The sequence below is a fragment of the Elgaria multicarinata genome, chromosome 12, assembly GCF_023053635.1.
Source record: "Elgaria multicarinata webbii isolate HBS135686 ecotype San Diego chromosome 12, rElgMul1.1.pri, whole genome shotgun sequence".
NCBI lineage: Eukaryota > Metazoa > Chordata > Lepidosauria > Squamata > Anguidae > Elgaria > Elgaria multicarinata.
The window spans coordinates 21738640-21759403 of NC_086182.1; the positions used below are offsets into that span (position 1 = coordinate 21738640).

At 44.5% G+C, this 20764-nt stretch overlaps 1 protein-coding gene across 1 annotated transcript in view; it reads left to right on the top strand.

Annotated features, from left to right (window-relative positions):
- Positions 1 to 15368: 15368 nt before the first annotated feature.
- Positions 15369 to 20764, top strand: part of ESAM (endothelial cell adhesion molecule) — a 71672-nt gene continuing 66276 nt past the window's right edge. Inside the window, exon 1 of the mRNA XM_063139104.1 lies at positions 15369 to 15489. Within this exon, the coding sequence (XP_062995174.1) occupies positions 15447 to 15489 (43 nt within the window). The 5' untranslated portion in view covers positions 15369 to 15446. The remainder of the gene's footprint in view (positions 15490 to 20764) is intronic.

Consider the following 20764-nt stretch of genomic DNA (forward strand, 5'->3'; position numbering starts at 1 on the left):
CTTGGAGTCACATGAGACTGTTTTTCAGTGCCACCCTTAGCTCCTCTTGTATATAATTTAGCATTTCACGGTTTTTCACTCATCAAGTGTTTTTACTATTTCCGACCAGTGTTGCCTGCGAAAAACTTCTGTTTCTGTGATGTATCCCACTTTACTAGTAGTGTTGCCATATCAGCTTTTTTTTGTTTTTGTTTTTTTGTTTTGTTTTTACATTAAAGTAATCCCTGACCTTTTTTTTAAAAAAAAACAATTAGTTAGCCTCTTTGTGTGGCAGTGAAAGTAACCCACCCGCTGGGAACCATGCTTTTGTCAAATACAATCAAAGCTGTGAGAAGGGTCGGGGTTGGGTGGGGACCGGGAAGTTATGGACCACGAGAGTAAGCATTTCTAATGCCTCATCAAAATGTTACTATATAAGCCCCATTATGCTGCTGGCAAGTTCCAGCTTTTTAAAAGTTTTTTTTTTTAAAAAAAAACAACCTCATCGATCGGTGGAAGTTGTGACATACAATGAATGTGTCCGTCCAAATAAAAACAAACAAACATGTGGATTTTCAGAAATGTGTTTCTTCCTCAATGTGTTTCTCCCTGGGTGTAGAAATGATCGCCACTGGTATTTATTTAAAAAGTCAGTCATTTTTAATTATTTATATTTTAATAGTTTTGAAATGTATATATCCCAGCCCTGACTTAGAGGGAAACTGTCTTCAAGTGGGTGTACAATGCAAAATCAATATAGCATTATAATTTCTCAAAAATATCACAATGTTCTGGATAAAAAATTTTTTTCCATATGCTCGCTAAAATCAAAAGATCGAAAGTAATTCCCCAAAGGCAAGCTCACGGTGCTTCATTGAGGAGGGACTTCCGTAAAGTGTGAGCCATTACCAAAAAGCTCCTGCCTCTTGAGCAAACTAATGTAGTCTTAAGTCATCGGCTATGTTCACACGAAACATTAAGCCAGAATTCTGAAGTGTCCTGGCTTCTCATTCATGAACAAGTGTGCTGGTATACAATGCCCAATTGCTCCTTCTGCCAGCAGGAGCAGCTTGAGTAACACTATTATCTTTCAGGCGCCAGATCAAGACTTTTCTCTTCTCCCAGGCATTTAACAGCATTTAACAACACTAAGTTTGTTTTTTAACGGACCATAAAACTGTTGTTTTTAAATGGATACTGTTGTTTTTATGTTTTTGATGGTTTTAAATTTTGTATATTTTTAATGTTTACTGTTTTTAACTTTTGTAAACCCCCCAGAGAGCTTCGGGTATGGGGCAGTATATAAATGTAATAAATAAATAAATAAATAATTGAGAACTCCACAGCAAGAAACAGCTTAGTGTTGGATCTAAACCCAACTCCTGGTTTGATGCTCCCCAACAAGCCAGGGATTGTAAACCGATTTCAAATCCTGGATTATTAGGGAAGAAAAAAACCAGAAATCCTACTTTGGATATGATGCTAAGCTTTTTCTTGTTTGTGAGTGTTACTGAAGCTTCTCCAACTGGTGAAAGGAGATAAGCAGGAGCGATCAGGCATGCGTACTAGCATGCTTGCCCATGAACAACACGTCAGGATTTTCCAAAGTTCTGGTTTTGGGTGAAAGTGGCCAGTAATGGCCCTCAAGGAAGATCCCATGTTGGCACGCAGGGAAGCTAATTTGGGATGAGATGTCCACTGAGATACTCTGGACCTAAACCACTCACTTATTCCTGTAGGGAATCTGCATCCAGACTTCTATTCCGCAAGCAGAGCAGGGTTTTGCTTGCAGTGTTCTGCAATGCAGGCAGGTAAAGCAAGAATACCTGCACATTCAAAAGCTAGGGATGTAAGTCTCTTTTAGTTTGTGGGTTTGAAGTTAAGTTCCTGAGCATTCAAATTTGTTAAGGTTATTTAACACTAGACCTTGGCTCAGAATTGCCCTTCATTTTTAAACGGGTCAGTAGGAAAAACTTGCTATAAAGCTACAAATACAGATTGGTATACAATCCTGCTTTAAGAAAAGGGTATGTGGGTAGTTAACCAATAAAGTTTTGTAGCACTACCATCATATTACCACTGAGTGTGAAAATGGAGACGTTTCTGACATTGTGGGTAGCTGGAGGGTCCAATCTCAGTATTTGCATATGATCTACCTGCACGTAGAAAAGTGAGAAATGGCGTTGCATCACCTCTGTTAATACGGAGGTAAGTAAGTTGTTTGATGTGTCTTTCTCCCGCCACTCCACCTTCTATATTACTGAGATATGGAATCCCTGAGCAGTCCAGACCTAGAAAAAGGCCCACTTATTCCATATTTGGAAATGAAAACACATTTCAAGTTCCCCACTGCTTTAGGTGTCTACCCAACAAGCTCGAGAAATGATTTTGTAGGGAGGATCTCCTGTTGGGATAAATGTCACTGGGAGAAAAGCGAGCGTTTCTCCCATCTTCTTTCTCTCCAAGATACGGCTTTAAAATTGTAGTCGAGCAGTTGTCTTTGAGCTGAATTCCCACCAACTGAATCTTTAAATGCAGCTTTAATTCACAAGTCAAACATGATGCTGTACTGTTTGTGTGTGGGAAAGGAGGTGTCTCCACAGGTTTCCATACGGCTGACCTAGAACCAGTAATTGCTATAAGAGGTAAGTAAACAAAACATTAAAAGTTTGCTTCATTTATATAGTTGTTTCCAAGACCGTTTTCTTATTGCCTCATGTTATCAGAAGATTTGAACAGCAGCATTTCTGTACTTCCAAAAGTCAACATTTCTACTTGGAAGTGCTTTCAAATTTATATTTGACTGGAAGCACCTTCACATATATATTTGACTGGGCTTTAAAAAATCACTTTTTATATAATGTAACAGATGGCTGTCCTTCCAGATGTTGTTGAGCTCCAATCATCCATCATCATGGTCTCTGTGGGCTGGGGTTCATGGGCATTGTAATCCAACAGCCCCTGGAGGACCCTATGTTCTCCATCTTTGTAATACAACTTCCAGCAGACTAGCCCTTTGCAATTGCTCTTTTGAAACTCTTGATCTCACCCCAAACCTCGGTTTGCATGTTCAGCTAATGAGACAGCTACAGACTGCTGTTAAATAGCTTTCTCTTTTTTTAGCAAATTGGCCAGGTTGCATATAGATGTGATGTGATTAGGGCTTTAAAAAAAACTTGCATGAGCTGTTGATGTACACTGAAAAAGTAGACCTGTGCACTGCCTCGGGTCCAGTGGACTCCCAGTCAGCCTCACGTCCGGAAATCCTCACCTCCCAATCTTCAGATGGCCAGATCTTGTTCCGGATCTGAAGTGGGTTGGACTGGGCCCAGAGTGGCCTGAAACAGATCAGAGCCAATTCGGAAGCTCCAAATTGGCCTCTGAAGCAGATTGGGGGGTCCCTGCACAGCCCTAGAGAAAACCACGATCTTGAGCAGTTGTTAAGGGAAATGCATGGAAAGGACCCTATTTAAAATCCTTAAAAGAACCCTTTCCATAATTTAAGCCATCCAACCTTCATTTATAGTAAGATGATTTATGCAAGATGCCTTCACTCTTATTTTTCATAACTGTTCCTCTGTTGATAGGCAATGGGAATGCCCTGTCTCTTTGTGTGAAGTGAATGACACAAGCCATTAAGGAGTCTTCAAACAAATCCATAGTTACCAGGGTAGTCTACCCCAGTCGTTCTCAAGATCTGCGTCCCATATTTGACTCAGAGGTACATTATGGAAACCAACTTATTTTTTAACCATTTAGGTGTATGGTGGTAGTGCCATCAATACACCCCACCTAAGATCAAGCTGGGGCCCAGTTGGTTCTGATCCTCCAAGTAGAGACCAATAGTACACCACTTGCATGGAGAATGGTAGATATGTGAATAAACCTTGTTCTTAAAACAGGTTTTTAGAAAGCTGCTTCTGGAGATTATTCTCTGAGTCCATGTCTCGCATGAATATTTGAGGTGCTTCTCTATGGTAATCCAACGTACCTGTTAATCGTTGAGATGTGTATATTTATATCTATAACATTTCTATCCCACAATTCCTGCAAGGAGTTCAAGTTGGCATCCACGTTCCTCCTGCAGCCCCCACTTTCTCCTGACAACAATTTTATGAGGTAGGTTAGGCTGAGAGATCATGACTGGCCAAAGATCACCCAGTGAGTTTCAGGGCAGCATGGGAATTTAATCCTGGATTTCCCCCCACTTTCTAACCCAGGGGTAGGTAATCTGATGCCCTCCAGATGTTTTTGACTACAGCTCCTGGCCTCAATGATTGGCCTTGCTTACTGGAACTGAAGGGAGTTGTAGTCAAAAAGATTTGGAGCACAACAATTTTCTCTAATCACTACATACTGGCTCTTCCAGTGACTTAGCTATTTTGCTTATTAGGCCTCTAAGTCCACACCACCACCCAGAATGTTTATTCAGGTCCCCTATCTAAAATTACTAATTATATCTATTCAAACAGGACTAGACGTCTGTGTTAATCAACTGAAAGATGAACTGCCTTATGTTGAGTGAAATCACAGGTCTCTAATCCTGTATTGCTTTCCACTGAATGTCATAGCATCCAAGACCTTAAGGCTTTAAATTCAGGTCTTTTCTGACCTAATGACCTAATTCATGCAAAGTACTGGCTCCTCCCCAAACTGTTCAAGTACAAAATACTAAAAAATAAATAAAGAGCATCTTCATATGAGAGATCAATGCATTTAGCATTTGATTCTCTTGTATTGAATGGAGCATTCAGAAGTGGTGTCACTTCTGAATGCTCTGTTCACTACAAGAGAATCAAATGTATACTGCATTTTTTCCTTAACCAGGTGCCCTCCAGATGTGTTGAACTGCAATTCCCAGCATCCCCAACCCACATAGAATTTGTACTCCAACACGTCTGGAGGGTACTGAGTTGAGGGACGGCTGCTGTAATGCAAGAAAATGCAGGATTGTACAACATTTCCATTGGGACCTAATTTAAAGCAAAGCAGTTTTCAGCCTTCCATGTGGAAACACCTGCTGTGTTTGTGCACCCAATCCAGCGTGCAGAAGGACGAATCCCATTGAAAAACACAAGAGCAGCACAAGCTGAAAGTTTGATTCACTACAAGCTCTTCCCTTAATTTCAACAGGACAACCTTTTTAAATCATCTTATATACGGTGGAAGTGATCCACTTAGGCAGGATATACACTATTGCTTTAAAGTGCTTTATAACAGTTTTATAGCGCTTTAAAGCAGTTAAAGCGCTTTATAACTGTTATAAGTGCTTTAAAGCAGTAGTGTAGATCCGGCCTTAGTTTTCATGTGTTTGCACATTTAGCAGAAATTTTGAGCTTAGGGATATTAATGCAGTGAGTTTGGGTCGATAAACCTACCTTCTTTCCCTGTCGAAAGTTTCACTAAGGCAGTTTGCACACTAGTCATTGAAAGTTTGCAGTCTTGTAATGCTCGTCAGCTACAAAGAATGTGCAAATACCAATGGGAATATTTATTTTTTAAAAAAAACTCTTTAGAACTGACTATTCCTGGAGTTCTCCAAAATCTTAAACTTTCTTCCACCAATTATCATTCCTATTTAGACCGGCAGAGGGAGCCCTGCTGCAAAGAATTCAAAGGTTCTTTGCAAGTTTCAGTCCTTTTTAAGAAATCTACATCAGTTTATAAGACCATTCTCACCCCACCCTAATAGCAAACTCAGGTGTCTGAGTTCCAATCAATTTGGAAGAAATACGGGGCCACCCAAAAGTAGTTAATGTTTTCTGCGTTCTTGAGAAATTCCCCAAGACAGTAACAAATACAGAAGTTTATAAATTGAAGGATACTTTCGAAATAAACTTACCAAACCTGCTCAACTAGAACTTTGATTTCACAGAATTAAAATGGCAGCTGAATATACAGAAAGGCGTTGGGGGTAATGTAACAGTAACTTGGTGCTCTCCAGGTGCTTTGGACTACAACTCAGAATGCCTGACCATTGCTGGCTAGGGTTGATGGGAGTTGTAGTCCAAAACATCTTGATTGGCCTCAGATGAAAATTGCTAGAACTGGTTTGTTGATGTGGAAGCATGCAGCTGGAATTTCCTTGGGGGATGGTTACGGGGATTGTCAGGATGAGTGCCTGCGCTTCAACATTTATGACTACATCATTGCTTTCACCTTTTTATTACTGCAGAAAATCTATTAAGAAAGGGGGGTGGCATAGCTCCACAGTGTCTTCTGATAGTGCTGGGAGCCCTTTATCAGGAAGCGCCCTGTGACACAGCTGTGGGGGGTGGGAGTAATACTGCAGGAGCCTAGATCGGCTGCTTGTATTAATGTTTACAAGCCAAATACTATGCAGCCAAATATCTGTTTAACCTGTCTTTGAGTTATTGATTTACATTCGAAGAATCAACCGATATGCAGGCAATGTGATGTGCAAGTTACAGCACTCCAAAAACTAAACGAACAACCACTAGTAGCACATTCAGTTTATAATGCTTTTATAAATACATCAGAGCCCTGCTGGATCAGACCAAGGGCCCATCAAGTCCAGTGTTCTGCTCACATAGTGGCCAACCAGCTGTCCATGGTTAGAATGTTTTAGGATGTTTTAAGGATGTTTTAATCATGTATGCTATGTTTTTAATCAGTTTTGATGTGTTTTATATTCACTGTTGTTCCCTACCTCGATCAAAGTGGAGAGGCGGGTAAGAAATAATTTATTATTGTTGTTGTTGTTATTCGAAACCCACAAGCAGGACATGAGTGCAACAGCACCCTCCCACCCATGTACCCCAGCAACTGGTGTACAAAGCTTACTGCCAATGATTCTGGAGGTAGCACATAGAGCCACCGTCTGTTTCGGAGTTCTGTACGCAAGAATTATTTCCCCCATATTTTAATGTTCCAACAGGGAAGCGAAGGCGCACCGTCCCTGTTCATTGGTGCACCAATGCTGCCTTGGGCTTCAAACAGGAATGCAAAGAGGGCAAGAACTGTAGCTCATTGGTAGCACACCTGCTTGGCATGCAAATGGACCCCTGTTCAACCCCTGACATTTCATTTTCTCTCAGGATACCTGAGAGAGCGCCTTCTCCCTTACCAACCTGCCCGGTCACTGAGGTCATCCGAGGGCCTGCTCCTGGTGGTTCCACCTAGATCCATCCTCCGATTGGAATCCACCAGGGGAAGAGCCTTCAGCGTGGTGGCCCCCCTCCTGTGGAATTCCCTGCCTCTGGAGGTCAGGCAGGCGCCAACCTTGTACTCCTTTCGGCGCCTCCTGAAAACATCATTATTCCAGGAAGCCTTTCTCTAACATGCAGCCTTGGATTACTGTTATTGCTTCTTTTAAATTTTGTTTTAACTGTTTTTATTCTGTTTTTATTTTCATTTTACCTTGTACACCGCTCCGAAATTTTCAATGGGGAGCGGTATATAATATTCTAAATAAATAAATAATAAATAACATTTCCAGGCAGGGCTGCAAAAGAGCCCTGTCTGAAAGCCTGGAGAGCCACTGCCAGCTACTGCAGGCCAGCTGCCCTGAGTGGGATAACAACTTAGTGGCAGCTCGTGGCTCCATTGTCAGTAGGGTGGTGAATCTGCTCTGGATTTCAGTCAGAACTCTAAACGGGCAGTCCAAGGTGCTGAAACTATTTGGGGGATTGGGTTCAGTACCTTTGATAGTTCCACTAGAGTTCTGACTGAAACCAGGAGCAGATTTTCTGCCCCACTGACATTGGAGCCACCAGCCTCTACTGTTATAGCTCCCTACCAGCACAAAGGAAGATGGACCAATCGCCTGGCTGCGCATAAGGCAGCTTCCTACGTTGATATGTTGCATGGTGAGCTGGGAGTAACGAGATAACGGCAGGCATCTTATTAGCATCCTTGTTTTCATTACATAGCATCTCTTTAGTCGAAGGGACTCTTGACACTGATGGTTCAAAATGATGGACAATAGATTTCTCCCAGAGTACAAAATAGATTAACATGCAGCTGGGCTGTGCAAATCTAATCTGTTCATATTCAGAGATTTGGTTAAATCCTGATTTGATTTAAGAACATGTTAAAGTTGTTACTCTCTCGTCCAAATCTGATTAAGGGGAGGGCGAACATTGGTCGTGTTCATTTCGAGGTTTATTTCCCTAGCTCATAATTATCTCCATGTGTGGGAGGAGTCCTTGGGTATAGATCTATTACTTTTCTCAGTACTTGGGGACAAATTGCTAAATTAAGTGTTCGCTAATCTCCCTGGGGCCACTTTGCATGAAGAGAAATCTAAGTTTAAGTGCTCTACGGTAGTTTCTCGCCTCTGTTTATTCTTCATGGCCTTCTCCAAAGCTGGTGAATGAATAGGTCATGTAAGAACTATGAATAGGTCATGTAGGATCTATGAAGCACTACCCAAAGCAATACCTTTTTGTACCTCAAAAAGGATATTGTAGGGTTGGAAGAAATGCAACCCAAATGATCAAGGGGGTAGGGCAGCTCCCCTATGATGAAAGTTACAATGCTTTTCAGCTGGAGAACAGGACAGAGGTGTGTACATCTGCACAGAAAGTAGATAAAGAGACTTTTTCTTCCTCTCTTATAATACAGGAGCCCAGGATTATCCCATGAAGCCAAATGGTAGGAGATTCACTACAAAGCAAAGGAAGTACTTCACACAGTACATAGTTAAACTATGAGATTTGCAACCACGAGATGCATATTTCAAAGCATGTGAAAGGTCTAGAGCAAAGGTATTGTACCTGTTTCAGTCCAAGGGCTGAATTCAATTCCAGGAAGTTTTCAGGGTCTCATTTCTCTAGTGGGTGAATCCAAAGTCTAAGTCTTAGGAGATGTTTTCAACTTTTTACAGTGGGGGAAAGCCCCCACTGGAGGCGGAACCAGCCAGAATGCTAAAGGTGCTATGCAAGATGCTAAACCCAATCCCCCGAAATGGGTTCAGCACCTTGGATAGCTCCTTTTGGGTTCTGACTGAAACCAAGAGTGAATTCATAGCCCCGTTGATATCAGAAACACCAGCTTCCACTGGGGAAAACTGCACCAAAAAGAAAGAAAGAAAGAAATCAGGAAACCACCAAATGATCAGTAGTCCAGGGAAAGTTTGTGGTGCTAGGGAAAAGGGACAAGGTCACCTGGGAAACTCAGGCAGGGCAGATTTGGCCCTGGGGCTTGAGGTTCTGGTCTAGCAAGACTACTTTTTGGAAATGGAAAGGGCCAAGATTTTCAGCGCCTAAGGGGGATGGTCCCTAAAAGACCCCTCACTGTGCACATAACCCTGAAATGTACCAATGGTCAGACTAGAGAAGCTCCTTATGTTCATGTGGTATTTTTGGAGTGTACATGGCTCCTGTCCATATCTGCATCCAATTCAAAGTGTTAGCACTCCCTTTTCAAGACCTACACCAACCTTCCTCAACCTGCCCTCTAGATGTTTTGGAATACAACTCCCACCATCCCCAGCCATGGCCCAATACTGCCTGGGGATGATGGGAATTGTAATCCAAATACCTGCAGGTCCACAGATTGGGGAAGGCTGCCATGCACAAATTGGGAGCGAGAACATTGAGAGCTTGGAACATCGGCTGCCATGTTCAAGTTCCTGTGCACTATGTTCACTTTGTGATGCCCTTCCCCATGTGTCACCACCATCTGAGGTGTGGTGGGTGGCAACCAGGAAAAGGGACTTCTCTGTTGTGGCTAGGAATGGATGAATCTGTTGATTTTAGTTTCTCATTTTCCTCCAATCATAAATTCAGTTCATCCCGAATTTTGCGTCCCCCCCATTTTAAGTTTTTGTGAATTTTTGTATATATTTTTGTGTACATTTCTACTAATACATGTACTTTGGTTTTCAATTTTGCCTAAAATACACATTTTTGCAAATACTTTCCTAATGAAACCCACAATGGACCGCAACGGACACAGGTAAGCCCCCCTCCCCCCCTGCCTCCTTACCTGGCTCCATTGCCGGTGCCAGGTGAGTCCCCCTCCCCCAATTTACCTGCGTCCGGTGCTCCAGATCAAGGCGAACCACTTTGCCTCAATCTGCAGCCCCCCCCAACCTGATCCGTCTCCACCTTTGTTGGAGGTGAATCAGGCTGCTCCGCTATCGCTTCTCCGAACCGAAGCGGAGCACAGCCTTAGTAAAATACACATTTTTGTGTGCACTTTTCCCAAATGTACGCATTTTGCGATACATTTTTAAAAGGAGAATTCCATTGCAAAATTCAGGGAAGTGCAATTTTTTAAGGAGAATGGAGTTTGAGTTCATGGAGTGGCTCAAAATTGCAAATTAAAGGGGGTTATTGACAAAACAAATTCTTATCCCAACAGTAAAATAATAATTTAGGACTGGATCCAGATGGGGTCATGGTTACAACAGACGTATTTAGTCATACTTAAGTCTTAGTCTAAGTCTGGATCCAATCCCCTATCTTTCGTTTACTGAAATGCTTATGTACAGATTTTATTTTGAGGATATTAGATGGAGCAGATTTAACTCTGGGCCAGTTCTTACTCTTATTCAAACTACAACATTCTTTGTGTGCTGTTCCTCTCCCTCTCCCACTTCTGCTCCACCCAGAGCCCTGCTTTATACCATCTCTTTCCCTTTGGCTTGCTTGCTTTATTGATCTGTTTAGTTGGTTTTGAGTGGGGGAAATCCAACACTCTGACCTCTGCCTAGATCAGCTTCAAAATGGAGTGCCCACCTCACCAGAGAGACCTGGAACCAACAGCTTGACTTACTCCTCTACCATGGGAAGAGGACTGAAAGCCGGGTTGAGTGTGTGAATGGGTCCTGCATCTCGTCCAGTTGCAGATGCAAACAATCCTTCCAATGCCAAACATAACATTCCACAATGTTCTAAGCTGCGCGTTATGAAGGCATTTCTCTACCCATCAATTTCCCGGGAAGTTGTACGACCCAGGCTCCCAATGACATGACTTCTATGCCCCCTCTTGCTGCGTTCCACGCTCTGCCTGCTGATAAATAATTGCCGGGAGTTGATTTTTATGCCAACTGAGGCTCAAGGCCCTGCCAGAAATAGATAGTTACAATTCTCTCTCCACAGACATTTTAGGGACAAGACCAGGATTACTTGGTGCATTCTGTATAAGAGCCAGCCTGTCCCAGTAGAAGAGGGCTTGGGCTTAGACTCCATTCTTGCTCAGCTACAAAATCACTGAGCAGCACTTGGGGCAAGTCATGCGAAAACTCAATTCTTTATCTGCAAAATGGGAATAATGACACACAGTATGTAGGGTCTCCTGAATGGTGCATGTCGACATCTCTCTTGGTGCCTGCCATGTTCCCTGCCCTTCCAGGTTTCTATTTTATTGTTTCCATTAGAGAGAGAGAAAGCAAACCCCAAGCAGAGGCAACCTTGATTAGACTTAACTAAAATATTACAAATGAACGAGCAAATGTTTGACTTCATCAAACTCTTCTGTGTGTTGGACGTTGACAACTGGCTTTTCTTGATCTAAACAGGAAAACTACAAGGTGATTATGTTGGAGGGCTCCGCCCCAAACATACAGCCACGGCTCCTTCTATGAATAAGCATCCAACTGATGAAGACTCTTCAAAATGGGAATTGTACCGGACACCTGTATTATTTAGACGCTTAGAACTTTTTAGATGCCTAGATATGATCATGCTTATTTAGAAGCCCTGATTAGAGAATGTGTGGGGTGATACAATTTTGTACCTTGACTACAAAAATATTTTCCCCATATGCTGTTTTGTAACTTGTTATTGTGACTTTAGTGCTGATGCATTGGACGCTATTATTGTTATTGCTTTCTTTATCTTCTATATAGCCCCTGCACTGTTGGATTTCGTTGGAGGGGTTAAGGCGGTGTATCAGCAAGGAGAAAGTGTTTTGTATACTTTTTACAAACTGCATATGTAAGAATTCTGTATCACCCACATTTGTAATAGATTGCGTCTATCTTATCTTCCACGAATGAATCTTTGCGGCTGAGTGCTCAGCACCCAAATTGTGTTTTTTTCTTTCCACCACCACCACCCCACCAAAAGAAAAAAAAAATGTGGAGAAGACATCCATTGGTATTTCTTTGTCCTCCCAACAATTTGCATCTTCGTGCAATCTGAAACCTGTTCTGCACCTAAATGAACTCTGTGTGTGTGTGAAATACTGGTGAGTAGACATGGCTAGGATTGTGCTCAATTGTGACAGTGCAGGACGTTGGAGGCAGATGTACACGTCTCCCCCCCCCCAACTCGGCAGAATAATAAGAAAGGCCCCCAAACACAGCAGGGCCATCTTGCCACATTTTGAAGTAAGTGAAGCAATACACATTACCCTCTTGAAAGCAATATCCCGACCCCACTCCCTGCATAAAAGTGATTGGTCCAGAGGCTGAAATTTCCAAACTGCACACCACTGATTTCGCTGGCAGTGAGCGTGTAGCATCTCCTAGCTTCTTTCAAGGCTGTTTGATAGTCTGGCTTTGGGTTTTTTCCATCATGTCCAGTTGCCTGCCAATCTTTTGTTTATTTCCTAGGTTGTTTCTTGACATCTACTCTGAACGACACTTTTAGGGAGCTTGAATGTTTGCTCACTACTTGGGAGACATTTAGCTGGCCAGTCTAATAATGGTCCCTCCCCCACACACACACCACAATGGCTCCTCCTCCTGAGGGCTACACAATACCTCCAGTATCAAAGGCGGTATGCTTATTTACGCCCATTACTGGGAACATGGGTGGGAGGGTGGCCCATGTGTACTACTTAATGAAGGCCCGTGTGTGCTTCATATTGACATGCTATCAATCCCTGGATATAAGAACTGCAACCCCATTGCACAGGGCCAGTTTGGACTTTGCATCCAAGTGTGTGCGAGTGTTTTGGTGTCTCTAACACTGGAGTGATGCTTTTTTTCTCTGTGTCCTTATTTTAGACTGGAACTTGCCAGACTGAGAACACAGCTACATGAAGTGACTTGGGAGTGTGTGTGTGGGGGGGGGGGGGGAGAGAGAGAGAGAAGGAAGGAAATTGTGTCACTCTAGAGCACCCTTCCCCAACCTGGTGCTCTCCAGATGTTTTGAACTACAGTTCTCATCAGTCAGGGCCAGCATGGGCAATTATTGGGGGAAATCGGTGCTGTAATCCAAAACATTTGGAGGGCACCAAATTAGGGAAGGTTACTCAAGAGTAGGAGTGACCTTCAGCTCAGGGGCCAAACTTGCCCCTCCTGGGTGACACTTTGGCTCTCCAGGATTCCCCCAAATGACCACGCTACACCCCTTTCCCCAATCACCAAGCGTTTGGGTGTCTCCTGGTTTCATACATCTTTCCCCCCACATTCTAAAAGGTTGAAATGCCTCACCTAAGGCCCAGTTTCTCCAAAATTGAATTTTGTCTCAGACTCTAGAGGGCTGCCAATTTTTGAATAAGTAGCTATGTTACTTTGTTGCAGAAAAAACAAACCAACACACCAGCTCATCTAGTGGCACCTTGAGGATTAGTGGATTTATTAATTTTATTTACTGCATTTCTATACCACCCAATAGCCCAAGCTCTCATAAGAACATCAGAAGAGCCCTGCTGGATCAGACCAAGGGTCCATCTAGTCCAGCACTCTGTACACACAGGGGCCAACCAGCCATCGGTGAGGGATGAACAAGCGGGACATGGTGCAACAGCACCCTCCCACCCATGTTCCCCAGTGACTGGTGCACACAGGCTTACTACCTTGAATACTGGAGATAGCACACAACCAGCAGGGCTAGTAGCCATTGATAACCACCTTCTCCAGGAATTTATTCAACCCCCTTTTGAAGCCATCCAGATTGGTGGCCATCACTACATCTTGTGGTCGTGAGTTCCATAACTTAACTATGTGCTGTGTGAAGAAGTCCTTCCTTTTATTTGTCCTGAATCTCCCACCAATCAGCTTCATGGGATGACCCCATTGGGTTCTAGTGTTTTGAGAGAGGGAGAAAAATGTCACAAAAATTAAAACCATAAAATACAACTTAAGTATAAAATTTAAACCACAATATAAAAGTGCAGCCGAATGAAACAAAACAGCAGTGCAGAGATTTAAAATGCAGATTCTAAAACAGCAAGAAAATACTGGGGGGGGGGGGGAAGGTCTTCACCTGGTGCCAGGAAGAATATAACGTAGGTGCCAGGCGAATCTCTCTTGCCATTTATTATGGCATAAGCTTTTATAGTCCACTTCTTCACATGCTTGAATAGTTATCCTCTGCTGGCATGGGTGTAGGTAGTTGTTTTGTTTGTTAATGAAAATAGTCACGGCAAATGGCAATGAAAGGCAACACGTACAGTCTGTGACAATGTAATTAAAGTTGCAGCTGCACTGAGCGCTTGTTGTGCCATGCAAGGCTAACGTATTTAAGTCTGCAGAACGTTTCATTCATTCCAGTGCAGTGTAGCGATTGAAACTAGGACTGTTTGCGTTCAAATTCCCTTCCACCTATAAAACACACTGGATCCCCTTGGGGACAGTCACTCTCTCTCAACCAAATCTACCTCGCAGGGTTGTTGTGAGGCTAAAATATTTGGCAGCGTTGGAGAGGGTGCAGAGAACTATGTATCGTGCCTTAAATTCCCTTGGGAAAAAGTGGGGTATGACTAAAATAATAAAATAAAGCTCCCTCCTAAACTATTACCAAGGCTTTTTCAGAATGTCCAGCAGCATCTATTCCACCACTGCCGGTGTTTTGTTGTCGTTGCATGGCATCCGGTCGAATAATAAAAAACAACAACGGATGACATGGCAAGCTGGATGACTTTTTCATGACTTAACTGTTTCCGTGTTGAAATTTTGTTTCTTTTCCCCCTGGCAAGCTGTGATTATTAAGCACCAGCTCTCTATTCCAAGCAACGCATGCCCGGCACAACGCTGTGTCTAGCAGCTGCATCTCCAGACTAGGTAAATGTCCTGAAACTCCAGGCTGCGCTTAGTGACAGACAACCGGTGTGCATTTCGAATCTAGGCAGGTAGAAGAAGGGAAAAGGGGTGGATGAAAATCTAAGCCAGCCTTCCCCAACCTAGCGCCCTCCAGATGTGTCCTACTACAACTCCCATGCTGGCTGGGGATCATTAAAGTTGTCGTCCAAGTCATCCGGAGGGTGATCTAAGGAAGCTTCCTTTAAAGTCGAACTTTTATTAAAAGAAAGAACCACGTGCTTCCACTTTGCTCCCCTCCCTCCTTTTCCTCCTCCCCCCCCTCTGAGTCTCCGCCCTCCACCTGTGCGCACCGCCCCCTTTCCCCTTGATAGGTCTCTTCTCCTGCCCTGGGGCGCCGCCCCTACCCTCCGCCCACCTGCTGGACACGCCCCACCTGGAGCGGCTCCTCCCCGCCCGTTCCCTCCCTCCCACTCGCGGGCTGGGGCTGTTGCACCTGCTGCTCTGGCTTTCTTCTCTCCGGAGCGGAGCGCAGCGCGTCCAGGCGTCTCCGTGGGGAATCGGCGCGATGGAGCCGCTCCCGCTGGCCCTGGGACTGGCGGCGTTGCTGGGTGAGTGGGTGATCCTCTGGCGGGAGGAGGAGGGGGGGTATCCTCCCCTGCCCCCCCCCCCGGCTGGAGGGGTTGGGCCCGATCCTGCGCCCCGCCGACCTAGAACACGCCGGCGGACGCGAGCGAAGTCTCCTCTCTCCCACCCCTCCCGTCTCGCTCTCCTTCTCCGCAACTTGGAGCGTCTCTCCTCCTGCGCGCCGCCTCCTGCCCTGCGCTGCCCTCTCCTGCTGGAGGCCCCCGCGAGCCCCCTGCGCGCGCTCTACCCGCGAGTAAGCCCATTGGACACGGTGGGGTTTACTTCTGAGTTAACCTGGCTAGGACTGCGCTATAAGAGACTCCAGCCGGGGTACCAGGAATTGCAGCTGAAATGAACGGAGAACTTCTGCTCGTTTTGAGGGGAGGGGGGGTCCTTGATGCGTATTAGTTGACCCTCCTTTAGCGACTGGCTAATCGGCGTGTTATGCCATGGATATGGGGGGCCCGGGGATGCTGAAAGGTGGGCTTCTTTCTCGGGATTCTTGTTCTCCGTGCTGCCGACGGAGGAAGCGGCGGTTGTCTCTAATCCCCCTGGTTAGTGATGGTCAGCAGGGAAAGAACCCGGCAGCGTGAGTTATTCCGGATTAACGAGGCTGCCGTCTTGTGCCTGCGAATTACACTCGCCGGGATGGGATGGGGTTGAGGCCGGAAGCGCTGGTTTTCGCTGAGACTCGGATGGCGCGATCCCGAGGCGCGTTTACTCGAAAGGAAGCCCCATTTACCCCTACTCCCGGGTAAATGGGCAGAAGGATCGCCCCCCCGGAGCCTGCCATGTCAGAGGCATCGCGCGTACGGGCACATGTCTCTGTGGGCTTTGTCTTGCATTTCATTGCCATGCAGAGGTAGACTGATTCCAGGGACAGTGTGGCGTAGCGGTTAGTGTTGGACTTAGAGTTCCGAATTCAGCAATGAAGCCCGGTGGGTGACGCTGGATCGATCTCCCTCTTTCTCTGCTTAAGCTACCATGCAGGGTTGTTGTGAGAATAAGGGCGGGATAGAAAAAGATCCTGAGCTCTTGGAAGAAGAGAATCAAATAAATTGGACCGTCTTGTTTCATTTCTATCCCTCTGCCCCTTTCCATCACTCTCAAATTCCATTCCATTCCTTGTGTTTTGTAGCTTGCATTGATTTCAAAGGAGCCCGGATCAGCTGGCATTGTCAGGGGCACCAACCCATTAATTCCTATGGCCTTTCAAGGGAGTTCCCATTATTTTCAATGGGCATTCTTGTCATTTGTTTTAGCATGTTCCCTCTCAGCCCCAGTTACACTCCAGCAGTTATGAGGGCAGTAGGAAAATCCTGTTAGGGTGCAATACTATGCATCTTTAGAAGGGGGGGGGGGAGTCCTACGGCTCCTAGCATGTATAGGATTGCATTGTTAGCTGTTCTACAGATTCAAGATACTTGAGGGAGGGAAGGAGGGATAGATATATAGATCACTAGAAGGTCACTTGGATGTGAGCTAAGGTACTTATTAAAACTCTAATCTACAGTAGAAGGGTTTTGCTTTTCTGTTTTTTCTCTGCCTTTCTTTTGCTGCCTGGTTACAAGAAAGCCTCTGCAGGAAACTCTCCGGTGAAGTTCCACTCTCCATGGTTTTCCTTAAACCATTCCAAGGGTGGAGAGGCACACTTGTTTATTTTACTCTCCCTGGTGCATTTATGGGCCACCTTTCCTTTCTAGCTCAAGGCGGCTTTTCAGATATTCCCAAGTGCACCCTGTTCAAATTTTTAAATGAGAGAAAAAAATACACACACTAATATAAAAATTCTTGGAAATCAAAAACCAGCCTCAAAAGATCAAGAAAAATCCCAGTTCATGTGACAGGAGTCTTTCACCTGGAATGGGGATCTATGATGACATTGCCAAGGGTGTGTTCTAGCTTGAGTCTCATCAGCTCTGGATTCTAAAGAGTTAATACATGTGCAAGAACTATCTCAGCTTGCACTTGGAGGGCATGATGGGGACAGCTTGTGGCTGTGCATTATAAGGCAGATTGGTAGAAACTGGGTAGATTGGACTTCCTCAACCTGATACCTTTCAGATGTGTCGGACTAAAACTCCCATCAGCATGACCAGGGTGGCGATGATAGAAGTTGTATTCCAACACATCTGAAGAGTTCAGATGGACAACCATCTGTCAGCGATGCTTTAGGGTGGATTCCTGCATTGAGCAGGGGGTTGGACTCGATGGCCTTGTAGGCCCCTTCCAACTCTGCTATTCTATGATTCTATGAAATATGAAAGCTTGGTGAAGACTGGTATAGCATCTGTGATTACTGAACTTCCTTAGCCATTTATTATCCATGCATCAGACTATATATTACTTATTTATTTATTTAAAACATGTATATCCCACCCTATATCATTAACATCTCAGAGTGGCATACAGATAAAAGCATACAGTATAAAACAAATATGCACAGTTTAAAACAAATTAAACCATGAACCAAGTTAAAACAGTATATAATTTAAAAGCAGTTAAAACAACATGCCATATTAGTGAATTTAACCACCAAAGGCTTTGTTAAAAAGCCATGTTTTTACTTGGCGTTGAAATGAAATCAGTGTTGGTGCCAGTCAGGCCTCCAAGGGGAGGGCATTCCATAGTCTGGGTCCCACAGCAGTCTGGGTCCCACAACAGCCCTCTCCCTTGTCCCATCATAGCATATATGTCACTGATAGATCCATCTTGAATGGTACATTGGGGGGATCTTAGGACATTTGTCTTCAGACAGTGTGCTGTGCCTTCAGCTGGTGGATTCTGTCAGCGTCCACATTGGCTTATTTATTTATTTATTGCATTTCTGTACTGCCCAATAGCCGAAGCTCTCTGGGCGGTTTAAAAAATTAAGACAATTCAAAACAAAACAACAGTATAAAACCATAATATAAAATACAATATAAAAGCACAGCCAAGATTAAAAAAACAGCAGCAATGCAAATTTTAAATTTTAAAATTTTAAATTTAAAATAAAAAATTAAAATACAAATTTAAAGCTTGGAAGCTCGTAGCCTTGGCTTTATATTTGACTCCTCGCTCTCCTTTATTCCTCATATTGAGGCAGTAGCTAAATCTTGTCGTTTTTTCCTGTATAATATTGCCAGGATTCGATCATTTTTGTCTGTCTCTTCTGCCAAGACACTTGTTCATGCGCTGGTTATTTCACGGTTGGACTACTGCAACCTTCTTCTCTCTGGCCTTCCTTCTTTTCACATCAGTCCGTTGGTCTCGGTCCACCACTCTGCCGCAAAGATCATCTTCTTGGCTCGCCGCTCTGACCATGTTACTCCGCTTCTGAAATCTCTTCATTGGCTTCCAATTCACTTCAGAATCCAATTCACTTCAGGGGCGGGGCCTTTTGGGAAACCCCGAAGGGCCAGATAGGGACTTCAGGAGGGCAAGATTTAGCCACTGGACCTGGGTTTCCCCACTCCTGAGCTAGGAGATAGGCCAATATACACAGGACGGTGCCTATCCTGCACTTTTAAGTAGCTCAGGGGGTGGTACTGGTTGCAGAATTCAACATCCTGAAAATACCAGCTTCTATTTTAATTGAAGAGAGTACCATCCGTGCACGCAAGGGACATGACTGCAGGCTTGGAGAACGCCTTTAGAAAAAGCCCTAAAGCAGGAACACCTGGTCCCCTCATTCTCAAAGACAGCCCAGTGAGACTCAGCATGTCCAGTGGGCATGGAATGGGGAGTAACCCAGGGGGCTGGGGTGGGAGAGGACGCAGAGAGGGTATGGAATGGAGTATTTTGGAAGAGAATAAAAACACAAATAAAACACTTCAATAAACAAAGAAATAACATCTCTTCCCACCCCTTTCAACAGCAACCCAGTTCCATTACTAAAGGCCTGTCTGAATAAACATGTCTTTACCTGCCAATGTAAGGAGAATGGAGCATTAGCTGGCCTACCTTCCCTTGGTAATGGAGTTCCAGAGCTGGGAGCAACCACTGAGAAGCCTCTGCCACGTGTCTGTGTTGGTGGCCAGAATGAGAAAAGGGCCTCCCCCCACCCCACCCAAAGATCTTTAAAACCCAGGCAGGCTCATGTAGCAGAAAGCAGTCTTTCAGGTAGCCTGGTCCCAAATCATACAGGGCTTTATAGATCATAGACAGCACTTTGAAATGCGTCCAGAAACGGAACGGTGTCCAGTGAAGCTGCTGTAACAAGGGAGTCACGTGCTCCCTGCACCCATCCTCAGGCACCAATCTGGCCCCTCTCCCCCCCTCCATGCCTTCATGAGCACGTCAGCACCGGGCTTTGAGGTTTTGGTTCGGGGGCGTCAGGAGAGGGCACACGCTTGGTCAGGGTTGGCTTTGCATCATTGTCATGCTGTGCCCTTTTCTGAACTTCTCCTTTGTTTGTTTGCCTTAGTATAACTTGGACTGCAAACTCCTCATCAGAGGGCAGCTGATAATCTCTCTGTGAAACACTGTGCAAATGTTCGAGGGGGCCTTGAGCACATATTACCACAAATAATTTCTGTAAAATTGGCAAGAGTGCTTAACGAATCCTTGGCGGTACATTCCCATGGCTCATCCGTAGCTGCAATTGCACCAGCCCTGCAAGGCCAGAAAAGTGAGGTGGGGTCACATCGGCTTAGCGGGGTACTGTGCTGAGTATGCTTTGTACATACACGCACAGTAAAAAAAAAAAAAAACTCTATGCATACACTGATTTTTGTACACACACACTTTAAAAAATCTGCACTGGGGAAAAATTGCATTCAGAATATACTGTGAGAACGGTGCACACTTACAAAGAGCCACATTTGATCTATAGCCCTACTCAGAACAGCCCCATTGAAATGAATGGGACTTAAGTTGTACACCAACACATCTGAAGGACACCAGTTTGGGAAAGGCTGTAGATCCTAGTAGTTAGAGTGTTGGGCTGGGACACAGAAGATCCACGTTCTAGGCCCCACTCAGCCATGAAGCTCACTGGGTGACTTTGGGCCAGTTACTGACTCTCAGCCCAACCTACCTCACAGGGTTGTTGTGAAGACAGAATGGAGAGGATGAGAATTATGTAAAGTGCTTTGGGAAACAAGCTGGGGTATAAATGTAATAATAATAAATAACTAGGGTGACCATATGACTGGATTTGTCCGGGTTTTTGATGACAAATCCGGGAGGGGGAGGGGAAATCCAGATTTTTCCAATCTTCCCCGGCCAAAGAGCAGCTCTAATGGGAATTAACAAAAATGCTTATAACTCCATCAT